We start from the raw sequence: 13,552 nt of genomic DNA on the forward strand, positions 1-13,552 counted from the left end.
CTCTATATCTCTGAATAAAAAAATAAAATAAAGTAAAAATAAAAATACATGAAAAGTACACAGTACCCAGTACACACCACAAGCATCGCACTGTTTCAGTTAAGAAATTCACATCATTTTGTTCAGCAGTCGCCAGTCGGACAGCAGAGTGAACAAAAGACCTGGACAGACGGTTTCTCCTACTCGCAGGCTGGGCAAAACGACGGCCCGAAGTTTTGACACTCTTTAGACTGCAAATAAAAAATCCTGCAACAGGCCACTTCACAGTTATCTTACTGTGTATCTACTGTTTTGTGCTGAGCAGGTCGTCTGCACGTTTCTTCACTTTAAACAGCTGCATCAGAGACTGAACCAGACTGGAAGAGACAGTAAAAGTGTTATATTTATATTATTATATTTTAATAGACCTTAACATTACACATAATACATTAATTTAATTGCAGCTTTAAACACATTATAGTTTGACTGAATTATACTTTTTGATGTGTAGCTATAATGTGTTGCCCACATCACTTCTGACTTTTTTTTAATTCATTAATTTGAACAAGACGGATGAAGAGTCTCAAGTGAAGCAACTTGATGTTGAATAAAAATTATAATTCTACACTGCAGTGTGTGTGTGCGTGTGTGTGTGTGTGTGTGTGTGTGTAGAGAGAGAGAAGGTCAGATTACCCTATTCATACAAAGAACCAGAGACACACTCTGTACAGCAGCCTTCACTCAGTGTCGACAGGAGGAGATAAAATGTTGACAAACACTTTGATAGTAAACACCTACAACTACATAGTATGTGAGAAATTGTCTCTTAGATTCATCTGAATTGCCAAAGATTTAAAGTGTCACTTTGTTAACCTATAATATTATCCAACTAAATGAGTAAAAGAGTGTTACAAGAAGTGTTAAGAGAATTTATAGAGCATTTTTTAATAATTATTTTTACAAACTATTTTAGCTGTGATACATTAAGAAGAGGTTGGTGTTTAAAGCCATTTTAATAGACGATGTTAATTGTTGGTTAAATAGATGTAATAAATAAGAATAATAAGGGAGGGCTCACAGGCAATCTATACAATCTGATTTGATCAACTTTATGCTTGATTAGACAAACCTTTAATGGCATCATTGAGATTTCACCAGTTGAGTTTTAGTCAGAGTTTACAGCCTCCAGACTGTTTACATGTGGATCATGTTTGACTCATGTTTGAATGGTGTCTGGTTGTATCTGTATCTGCCTCTGGATCAACAGATCAAACAGTCGCTGTGAAGATGACCATCAGTTTAATGGTGTTTGGTTTCCCTCTCGTGGTTAAATCAAGACACTGCAGGTCAAAGTAACAGCAGAGTGAATGAAATGCGTCATAGCCCTACAGCCATAACAAATAGGCTGTATTACATTGTATTGTATTGTGCCCTTATGGTTCAGAGACAACTTTCCACCTTTGTCTAATCTACAAAATGGTGACAGAATTAAATCTGTATTTGTTTATATAAATTCAATTCAAACATGATGCAGATGCACTTGTAAACCAAACCAAAGGGCTGGAGGCTGAACTGATGAAATCTCATTGATACTGTTCATGGTTTGTTCAATTCAGTAAAAGTTTGTCGAAGAGCGAGGAATATATTACTCCATCAAACTGAATCTTAAATATGGACTCACAGTTTATCTGTTATGATATAGGTCTGAAATATCACAAATAGATTAAATATAGATATAGAGATAGTCTACAATATACATAGACCAACATAATATACCCTGCAGATACACTTGTGGGTTTTTTTTGTTTTTTTTACCAACATTCTTTTTTATTGTTTTCACAACATAACAAAAAAATACAATTACATGCATTGAACAAACATGTCTGAATCAGAAAACACACACACAATGGGCAAAACCCTTCAATTCTCCTGCAAAATGAAACATTACAAAACAATGTTATTTCTTCTCTCCCCCCCCCCCAAAAAACTATGCTGCATCCTCTGTTTTCTTGTCTGTATACAACATCTATTGCACGTCTGTCCGTCCTGGGTGAGGGATCCCTCCTCTGTTGCTCACCCTGAGGTTTCTCTGATTTTTCCCTGTTAAAAGGGTTTTCCATGGAGTTTTTCCTCAGTCGATGTGAGGGTCTAAGGGCAGAGGATGTTGCTACGATGTCATGTGAAGCCCTTTGAGACAAACTGTTTGTAAAAACGGGCTATACAAATAAAATTGCCTTGCCTTGCCTCTCTTCCGTTTCGGTCCGGCCACAGCACCGCATCCACATCACATCATCATGTTGCCCTTCTATACTAAAGCTTTGATTGCTAATTGTAAAACTATGTGACAGCCGGTGTTTGCCCATGTGACGAGTCAGTGTGCATAGTAGGGCAATAGGCTTTATGCACAGCTCCACTACTTCCTGAACTTAAACAAGCTCCTTTGTTTCCTGTCTTACATTATTGGACAAACTGATTAATCCAGGTGTGTCTGACTCTGACCTCAGTAGTCACCATATATGAGTAGCCTAGTCACAACAATGGTCAGACACACTTGGATTAATCAGTTTGTCCAATAATGTAAGACAGGGAAGGCAAGGCAAGGCAAGGCAATTTTGTATAGCCCGTTTTTACAAACAGTTTGTCTCAAAGGGCTTTACATGGCATCGTAACAACATCCTCTGTCCTTAGACCGTCACCCTCACATCGACTGAGGAAAAACTCCATGGAAAACCCTTTTAACAGGGAAAAATCGGAAGTTCAGGAAGTAGTGGGGCTGTGCATAAAGCCTATTAACTTTTGAATTTTGAATGACAGTGTGCTCTTTGTGAAAACAAGAGATTTTCTTCATGAAAATTGTCCCAAATGCAGAGAATTGTGTGTAGTGTTTTGAAAAAAAGCAGGAAACGTGCTACTGCTATTGTGTCTCAAGTACCAGTAGGCCTCTTTGTGTGCAAACAATTGAGACTGAAACTGTAATATCATCTTTCATGCTTGTTTTCCTGTGTGGGTGTGGTGTAGTGTTGTGACGTTCACGAACGAACCGATTCTATTGAACGGCTCGTTAACATGAACGATGGGAACCGAGTCACAGCTGGGAACCGTTCTTAGTGGGATATCTAATTTTGTATTATTTTGTTCCAAATCTCACCCCATTATTTCCAAGATAAAATGAGTTACCACCAGGCTGGCTTCTTAAAACTTAAAGCAGATATCAGTGGCACGGCCGTTTCGGCTAATGCTGTGTGCAGGCTTTTGAAACCGTAAGTTACAGCTTCAAGTCACAACTACGACTTGGTAGCGTTCCAGGTAACCCGTAGCTCGTGTTTTTACCGTCCTGTTGTCTGTGAAAGTTCCCTATAACGGCCACTCGTAACTTCCGACCCGTGAACTCGTACCAGATCGAACTGGTATGACTTCACAGGAAGGAAAAACACAAAGTACGAGTTTCCTTGAACGCACCATGAGTTAGCAGCCCCCGCCCTTGTCAGGCATCAATTGGTCCTCGTGCTACGTCACCACATTCACGCGCATCCCTTGGCTGCACACACAGCCCTTCATGCCGTTCTCTCCCCTCATTGGATAACACTTGTATCCCACAAGGAAAATTTTCTCCTCGGGTTACAGCAGAGCAGAGTGACGGAGAGAGACTCGTGTTTAGGCTGAAATACTTCATGTAAGTGATTGCTGACGGAAAATAGGACTATTTAGGACTTATATTAACAAAAACATTCCACTGATATCTGCTTTAATAAATATTTAAAAAATCAGTCAAATGAGCCGGTTTTTTGAACGGCTCTTTGAAAGGAACGGCTCACCAAGATCCAGCTCCCCTCAAAGAGCCATAAATCCCATCTCTAGTGTGGTGGTGCTCTGTGTGCGCAGCCTCATCCCGGCAGGTGTCGCTGTTCCCCCGCTGCTGCAGGCCGCTGTGGACCCGCCTCCCTCCGCCTCCTCCTCTCCGTCCACGCTGCCGCCGCTGCCGCTGCCGCCGCCTCTACCGCCTCTACCGCCTCCACCGCTGCTGCTTCTGCCGCGGCTGATTTCAGGAAGCGGAAGCAGGAATGTTGGAGTGTTTTTAGAAAAGTTTGGACAAGTTGGACAGACTGGGCGCTTGAGACACAAACAGCGGAGAAACATGACGGTGAGTCGCGCTGGACCGCTCACGGTGCTGCTGACACGACGGTAGTGCTGGTTTTACTGGTGCAGGTGAGAGTAGAGCTGCTGCTGCTGCTGTTTGGAGTTGGAGACAGTTTTATGTACCTATACTACTACGACTATCTGCTGTCAGTGCTGTCCTGCGTGTCAAACAGCAGGAACAGCTCAACAGGACCAACGAGACAAGTGTGAGCTCAGACAGAGAAGAGACACAGGGACATGGATGAAACTTTACTTCTTTTTTATTACATCAGGGACCAAAGAGTTGGAGATATTTAAACATCCAGATGTGGCTTCACAGCATGTGTGTGTGTGAGTATGAGTGTGTGGTGGAAGAAGTCCTCAGATGTTTGACTGAACTAGGCCTAAAGTGTTGTAATACTACACATTACAGCAGTAAAGATACTGCATCAAAATACACTTTATTTCTGTACCAATTGTAAAAAACAACAACTACTCATTGTGCAGAAGTCTCATTACAAGACTTTATTTTACTGATTTACACTTGATGCATGAATGTGTAGCCTACATCACTTCCTTTACTTACGAGGAATGAGTAGTTTAAATACTTTAAATACATTTCCTGCTCATACTTAATGTTCTTTGATTTTACTTGTAAGTTTTATAAATGCATGTATGCCACTTTTAATGCATTATTATTATTATACACAGTCAAATTGCTACTTTTCAGAGCTAAACACATTATAATTTGACTGAATTATACTTTTTGATGTGTAGCTAAATGTGTTGCCCACATCACTTCTTTTCTTCTCTACTCTCTTACTGTATTTGCTTTTGAACCGTAGTGGAGTAGAAGTATAAAGTCACATTAAATAGGAAGTAAGGTACCTCTAAATTGTACTTGAGTAGCTGTACTACTTAGTTACTTTTTCCACTGGTCTGAGTGTGGGTTGTTGTTGCTGTTGTGTGTTGATAAACAAAGTGTTGGGCTGTGCAGAAAGAGGAAACCTTGGGTTGCTTCATTAGAGACAGTGAAGCTGGACAGAGTTGTGAAGTAACAAAGTTTAGCAGTTTCAGTGCTTCAGTACGTAAGTTTGAGATACTTGTTCGTCATCTGACTTTACTTTTCAGTTGCACTTTTTATTGCTATTTATTAAGTGTGATCTCACTGTATACAGTTAGTTATGCAACAGTTTATAGATTAAGATTAGTTCACTTGCAATATAAAATACCATAAAATGCTGGTTACTCGCTGTTAATATGGTTCCTATAAAAAGGTTGAAAGTCAGTGGATTATGTGGACTCAGTTATTTTTATAACCACTGGGTTATTTACCAAAAATAAAACACTGTTTTGTACTAAAATAACTTGAACACTGGGTCAAAATAACCCATTGTTTTGGGTTTGATTGTTTTTGGGTTTGGGTTAAATTAACTCACCACTGCATCTGTACAGTACTAATGTGGTACTAAAGTACTTTTACTTTAAATACTGCCTGTACATCTTACTGCTCTTTTATTTAACCAACATATTGAATGTCTTTTACTAATAATTCAATATTTGCTACGTACACAGTGATATTTGCTACTTTTACTACTTCAGAAAGAAGAAGTTTCCAGGAACGTTTACATTTTTATAAAAAAGATTAGGCCATAATTAAAAGATGATGCATTGTTAGTTAAAACTGCCCAGACAGAGCAAATGAAGAAGTTAAAAAAGTGTCAACTTGACCAGCAGCTACTAACTTACATTGAAGGATCAAGTTGCAGTATATCCATCATTATATAATGATATAATTTACATCATTATATAACAGTGACAGGGGCTATTCGTGATACATGATATATTTTTTTCTTCACAGTCCTGAATGTTTAGCTTTTAAATGCAGTACTTGTGCTTGATTTGGAGTCTGTGGATACTGCTACTATTTGACTAATTGACTCTTTCTACCACAGAATTTGGATGTTTTTCTGAGCGTGTTTCTGAATGTTATCTGTGTGTGTCGTTCAAACACCTGACAGCTTTGCTTTCACTTCACACCTATGATGCACTTTCATCATTGATTAATCTAACCCATTACTTATCAGTTAATACCACGAGGGAGGCAACTCATCCTCCTGTTATTGCACCACAGTGTAAAAATACATTACAGTGAGGTCTTGTGCGTAATGTGTGGCTTAACAAAACGTGCACAAGTATTATCAGCAAAATTTACTCGTTTAAATTTCACATTTTAATTAGATGGTTATCAATACATGTGGATGTGTTGTTTTATTGCTGCAGTTGGTTGAAATGGAGCTGATTTTAACTACTTCATGGGCACTTTGGTACATCATATTTAATAATCCACCATGCCTTTTTTTAATATTAGAAGTTTAAAGCTTCAAATTGACAAGAAACTTTTTAAGACCAATGCAGAAGTTTGTCTGAAGTAAGAAACAAAACAAAACAAAAAAACAGCCAGGTGCTAAATCGGAACATCAAAACAGCTTTTTCCTGTTTTAAACATTACGTCGCAGTCAGAGTTGTATTCATATTCAATAGTATAATTTCTATTCAAACCCAACTGGTCGACCAAGGTTTTCCTCTCCTCCAGTCATTCTCTGTGGGAACTGCTCAGTTCCCTCAGGTTTTGACCTCATCCTGTGAAGTGGCTTCAGACAATGCCTATTATGAATTGACATTATAAAAATAACATTGAATTGAAATTGAATTGAATATGACTAGACCTGCACCTCCTGATATTATTATTAGCGTTATTTTCTGTCATGTTATGTCATCTCTAATTTCCTGGAGTGCAACCTCTCCTAATGGTTTGAATATTTGAATACATTCAAATATGAATCAATTTACTGTCCTCTCTGAAAAAGTAAAGCATCAAATCATCACAATTAAGGAAGCTGAAATCAGACGATATGTGGTGACATTTTTTGTTTGAGGAATCACTGAATGAATCAATTAATTATTAAAATACAAGTCAAGGAAGACTGTTTGATTGATTACTCAACCTATTACAGCAGCTAAACCTGAGCTAAGTTTGTCCTTGGTGTAGTACAGTAACATTTCAGTGAATGAGCAGGTGAATTAGGCACCAGTTGAGGGAATCCTGCAGTAAAAGTGATATTAAAAGTACTTTTATAAGAATAACAAGTATCTAAAGTAGTCGTGAATGTAGTGAAACAACCCTATGACTATATATAACAGTATACACGAAACTATACTACCCTATATTCACCTTATAATTATTGTTTATGCTCATAGGCTATATGTTGGCAAACAGATCAACTATTTGATCTATCATTAAGCTCAATTTAAAGTTTTAACAGTGCATCATGCATTCCTCATGTTTTGTATGAGGAGTCTCTATTTGTAAAGCAGCTCAAGTTGAATAGAGTGAATATAATGGAGGGAAAGTAAAGTCCTTTTGTGGAGCAGAGATATAAAGTGGATCCTTTGTTCAGTTTCTCTCTGATCCTCTAGCGTGTCATCCCTCAGTTTGCTCTGACAGTGACGTAACGGTGATGCAAACAGACTGTGGCCCACTTTTCCCGTTGCTCTTGTCTTGAACTGTGTGTGTTTGCCCCGTGTCCTCCTCCTCAGTCAGCGATGAGAGGAGTTTCAAAGAGTGTTTGCTGTGCTCAGGAAACAGTCTGTGACAGTGGGATTTCATTCATAACGTCCGTGACCTGGGTGTCTGGTTTCTGTCTGAGCCGACAGGTCGACCCACAGACACACGGACACACAGTCAGTCAGTCAGTGGATCACAGTTTACAGTAACAGTAAACAGAGAAAAAAGAAAAACCCTCGTAGTAAAAGCTCTGGAAATAGGTTTACACCTGCTTATGTAATGTAGAGCTGCAACTAACAGGTCTAGTTCATGTGTAAAAAATTTGATAATCAAATAATTGAGCTAATGATTAAGAACAGTAACCGGTCGTTAAGAGAACAGGACAAACCGAAACATCACAAGGAAACTGCAACAGCCCCCCCCCCCCTTCCCACTATTTTCTGGGAATAAACAGAGGTGACAGAGGTGAACTGGTTTGCACTGTTGTCTCGGAGCGAGAAAGAGTTTTAAAATGTTCTCTCTGTGGTCTCGTGCGTTCGTCAGCTTCCTCCCTCCCATAGACCACACACACGCACATTTGTTTGATTGGCGGCTCTAAATTGTCCATAGATGTGATTGTGAATGTGAGTGTTTGAGTAAACAACAGTGAACTGGTTGTCAAGTCAACAAGATGCAGAAGCCTACGTGAAAATGTCAACGGGAAGCTGTGACACATTCATGCATCAATCAATCAATGGCACGGTGGACCAGTGGTTAGCTCTGTCCATCCCCCTGGTGTTGAGTTTGCATCTTGTTCCTCTTACACTCCAAAGATTGATTCATTGATTCGTGACTGATAACTCTAAACTGTCTATAGGTGTGTGTGTGTGTGTGTGTGTGTGTGAGGTTGTGTGTCTTTACATGTTGGCCCTGTGGTCGATTCCAGCCTCATCACTAGTATAATAGATGGATGGAAACAACTGATCCAACTCAAACAAGCAATTGAATTGATTTTAAAGATATTGTAAAAATAGAAATTATAATAATATCCACATAAAATAATAACTGATTACAACTGAACTGATTACAGCTGTTCCAATGCTGCACATAATGATTATTGTATTATTATAATTAGGTGTTAGTTGTGGCAGTATTCAGGACAACAGAGGCAGATGAAGTGTTAACTTCAGTGACCTTAAAACCGCAGCAACCAACAACATAAAAAATATTCAAAAATAGAGTCTAAGAATAGCTTAGTTAGGCCTATTTAAATCGGGAATTATTCAGGTAAAGAAAACAATAAACTTTCAGTAGTTAACAGCTAGACATGATGTCTAAATGTCTAAATGAGTCTCATCACTCTCCGCTGTGGAGGAGTCACTGTCCTCACTGTGTTTTGTTGTTTTCTGACATTCCAGTTTGTTTTGCATTTACAAGAGTAATCTAAAAATAAACCATCCCCTCCCTCGCTCCCCTTCTCTCTCTCTGTGTCTCTCTCTCGTACAGGAAGTTGTTCTGTTCTTCTTTCTAAACACTTGTTTCCTGTTTCACACGTTCTCATTTGGATTTGGCTGCACGCTCCTCTTTTTTGTGTGTGTGTGTGTGTTTGTTTGTGTGTACAGTATGTCCCTCTTCCTCTCCATCCTTTTTTTCTTTGTTCAGAAGCACTCGTATGTTTTGTATTTGCCTCCCTGCTTCAGCTTTGTCCCTTTCATCTCCTCATTTTCTCTTTTATTCACATGGAGATTCATTTCAGGGGGAAATGCCAAAAGACACTGAGAGGCTGCTAAGGCTGCTACTAACACTGCATTTTTATAAACAGTAAATGCATTGATTATGTTTAATATTAACCCATTAATTCTCCAAAATTCACTGAATACAGCTGCACACTATACTTTTTACATTGTCATTTGATGTGCAACATTGTTAAAAAAAAAAAGAAGAAGAAAAAGACCTATAATAGCTGCTTTGAATTCAGTGCTGATAGCTAAAGAATGATTTTCACAACATCCATGTTTCCAAATTTGTGTGTGTGTGTGTAATCTCAGCTGGTCTCCGTGTGGGTAACTTATAAATAATAAAATCCACTTCTCAACTTCTCATCTCACCACAAACTTGTCTTCACTCTGTTTCATCCCTCCAGCGTGGGAGACATAACTGTTTGTGTGGAGCTCGGCTTTGTGAGGGGACCTTAGAAAATCAATTGAAAATCAATGGATCATCCAGCTGTATGACTTTATAACATCTCTCTCTCTCTTCTCTCTGTCTCTCTGTCTCTCCTCAGGCCTGTTACCTGTTAGTGATGTTGCTGTAGAGTCGTCAGTCTTCTCTGACTGACTGACCCCAATCAGACACACAGACAGGTAGATATGGAGAGTGGAGCCATGGAAGTGGACACGACTGCTGCTCCAGGTGGGTTATCTTACCATTTTCAATTGTTTTTAACTGTAAAAATAAGTCACATCAACTAATGAATTGATGAAATAGTCGGCTCGATGTGATAAACATGTTGATATGTGAATTTATATATATTTTATACTATAATTTCTTCTTTATTTTGTCTTAATTTATATTTACTTATTATTGAATTTCAACAGGCCTACTTTTACTTTGTTAGCTATCCATCCCTTTGTTCTTTGCCCTATACACCAACTCATTGTAGGTGTGACAACTACTGGGCAATAAAAGCTGTTTTTATTCTGATTCTGATTGAAAAGATTTGCTAAAGTAACGAATAAAAAAAAACACCCTGCGTCAGTATGTAATATAAATACAAACTTGACTAAACAGACTATTCAGTTGTATGGAAGAAATATGCCTGTGTTTGTACTTGTACTGTAACACCCACCTTAAAGTGTGAATCACTGTTGTTTGGTGGTTGGTTGTTGTTTCGTGTGTTACAGTTCATTATAGTTGAGCTTCAGGTGACTTCCCCACATAGCCTTACCCGGCACAGTGTGTCTGCAAACATAGGCTACTGTATCAGAAATATAACGAAACACATCACATGGTCATGACTCATTAATGTTTGCTCGGTCATGTCTTTATTATTCCTTACCAAACAGGTGGCTGAAAAGAACAGTTAGCTGACCCAGATGCAGGGCGAGGACTGATGTGTGCTCTACTCTTGTGTTGTCTCACTGAATCAGTTGCAGTTTCTGTTTGTCAGGTTGAGGACCTGCCAAACCTGATTGATGACTTCACACTTGACAGGCTGACTGATTATTTGTTTGATTGATCCTCAGACACCAGCGAGGAGTCAGAGCGCAGCATAGCCTGTCTGAGGCGTCGGGCCTGGGCCCAGAGCAGAGACTCTGTCTGGCAAAAATCGGAACAAGAGCGCCATGGACCCCAGGAGCCCCAACAAAGCCAGAAAGATGGGGATGCACAGAGACCCTCTGAGGAACCAGGTTAGAAAGCGCTCACCAAAGCAGTGTTATGACCTGGGGATATTGTGAACGTCAACCGTATTATTTAAAAGAAAAATATTTTACTTCAAGTGGATCAGTATTCACAACAGACACCCAGTCCCCTCCTTAGCTGAGGGCCAGAGGCGGGGCTGAATGGGACCTATTGTCATGGTCTGCCTTTTGTTTTATCTTCATTGTAACCCTAACCCAACTCACTGTATAGATAACATGAAGTTGCCAGATAGAAAGTCCAGTTGAATGTTGCATTGTACTTGGAACTGAAAAGCAGTGTCCCCACATTACATTAGGCTATTTGTCCGGCAGAGAGCTTTTAATGTGAAAGTCTCCCATTTAGTGCATGTCTCAAGTCTTTAATGGCTTAATTTGAAGGATTGTTTTTAAAATATGTGCATTTAAAAAAATAAGCAGGTTTTACAGTCTGTAAAATATAGAGATCTACTCTTATCAACATTAGCATTGTAGCTAAAGTGGTGCCCTGGTGCTATAGTGCCCCAGGTAGTATGGGGTAAATACTACACTGACTGACCAATGTCCAAGGCAAAACCCTTGTTGTGCCATTGTAAATTGTATGTAAATATGGGTTGATGCAGAAATATGCTAAGCTTGCTTTTTTTTTTATTATTAGTGAAATATTACAATTGCCTGATTGGCTGTTTAAGGCGACCACCAAAGTTTTCAATTTAGTGCCACCATCTGGCCAAAATCATAGGCTAATGTCCGATACATGCACTGTAGGCTACTTTAATGTTTTTGGCTTTCTTTAATTACAAACAGCCTTTGGACACTGTATTAATCCTTTTCAAAAGTGAAGTGAAGATCTGCTGCTTTTCTTTCAAAACATTTAAAACATTTTGAAGGTGCCACCTACAACTCTTGAAAACTGCAATTGGCATTTTTTGCTGATCCATAATTTAAAAAAAAAAGAAAAAAGAAAAAAACCAGGATGTGGTTCGGGGTTATTATTCTAGTACATTGCTGTGGAATTGCAGCCTGCTGGTAGCATTTTGTGAGTAACGCACAGACTCTGGAAACGCTGTAATAGTTTTACAGCATGTTGTAATCACTGTTGCGTATAGCATCTGTTCGCTTATTACTTTAACTTGTTCGTTTGTCTCTCTCTGTCTGTCAGGGCGAGTCCCTAACAATATCACCAACTGGCTGATTGAATGCAGGTACAGTAACCATTATCTCTTGATTAAAGGACCAGTACCAATGTTTATAGATAGATAGATAGATAGATAGATAGCCTAGATAGATAGAAAAATATGATATTGTGTAAAAAATGTAATATAGCAGTGGTTCATTGTTTTGTTTACCTGGTGTCCAGTATTATGTGTATTTAGGAGCAGGGTTATCAGGTGCTGACGTAGAACCAACTCACAGCCAACGCCTAGACATATAACACACAGAACACACACACACACACACACACACACACACACACACACACACACACACACAGAAATATCAGACCAACGCCCAGAGATAGGGCACATAGAGCAGTGAAGGAGAAGAAAGAAAGAAAGAAAGAAAGAAAGGAAGAAGCTGACAGAAGACGGGAAGGAAGGCAGAAAAAAGAAAGGAGGGTAAACAGAGGAGGGGTTAGTCCTGCTGAGTCAACACTGTTATCACACACACACACACACACAGTACGAGCCGCTGTCGCTCACAACCCTCCAGCTCTGACGTGTCCTCAGCAACATCACCATGGTAACATGACCGGCAGAATCAGAATCACTTGTTGCTGTAGCAACCGGTGCCAGACACACGGGGCCGGGGGCCAACATGGCAGCCAGTGGAAAGTGGGTGGATCAGTGAGCACTGAGGCTGCGCACTGTTACACAACTAACTAACCGTGTGTGTGTGTGTGTGTGTGTGTGTGTGTGTGTTGAATGGTGTCATGAAGTTTGTCCCATTGATAAGAGCGACAGGTTGTGTAACTGCTCAGTGTTTCCAGCGACCTGGCTGCAGTTTGCAGCTCAGACCCGCTAGCTCACTGCTACTGTCAACTAGTCTGACCTGTCAGCTAGTTAGCCTGGGACAACCAGTCTGGTTAGTAAGTTAGAGCTCCTGGGATAGGTAGCTACCAAGGACGGGAGTTAGTGTGAGGTCTTGCCTATTTAGTCAACAGTAACTATAACAAAAAACCCTAGTCTGACTGGGAGTTAGTTAGCTAGATAGTTGACCACGTTTTTAGCTCTAACGGACAGTTAACTTAGCTTTCTTGAGTTTAGTCTGACAGACAGTTAGCCTGGGTACTTAAACTTAGTCTGACAGACAGTTAGCTCAGGTTACTTAAATTTAGTCTGACAGACAGTTAGCCGAGGTTACTTAAACTTAGTCTGACAGACGGTTAGCTCAGGTTACTTAAACTTAGTCTGACAGGCAGTTAGCTCAGGTTACTTAAACTTAGTCTGACAGACGGTTAGCCGAGGTTACTTAAACTTAGTCAGACAGGCAGTTAGCCGAGGTTACTTAA

At 39.6% G+C, this 13,552-nt stretch overlaps 1 protein-coding gene across 5 annotated transcripts in view; it reads left to right on the forward strand.

Moving 5' to 3' along the window:
* Positions 1–3,944: 3,944 nt before the first annotated feature.
* itprid2 (ITPR interacting domain containing 2) overlaps positions 3,945–13,552 on the forward strand; it is a 42,214-nt gene continuing 32,606 nt past the window's right edge. For 3 of the 5 annotated variants that reach the window (XM_085764676.1, XM_085764680.1, XM_085764678.1), the window contains exons 1-4: positions 3,945–4,120; positions 9,927–10,054; positions 10,888–11,052; positions 12,203–12,245. In XM_085764676.1, coding sequence (XP_085620802.1) covers positions 10,012–10,054; positions 10,888–11,052; positions 12,203–12,245 — 251 coding nt within the window. In that variant the 5' untranslated portion in view covers positions 3,945–4,120; positions 9,927–10,011. Of the gene's footprint in view, positions 4,186–9,926; positions 10,055–10,887; positions 11,053–12,202; positions 12,246–12,904; positions 13,126–13,552 lie in introns of those variants that run through there. The other 2 variants (XM_085764677.1, XM_085764679.1) reach the window with 2 other exon arrangements.

This window comes from Trachurus japonicus, chromosome 21 (genome assembly GCF_045865225.1).
Source record: "Trachurus japonicus isolate A0001 chromosome 21, Traja_1.0".
Lineage (NCBI taxonomy): Eukaryota > Metazoa > Chordata > Actinopteri > Carangiformes > Carangidae > Trachurus > Trachurus japonicus.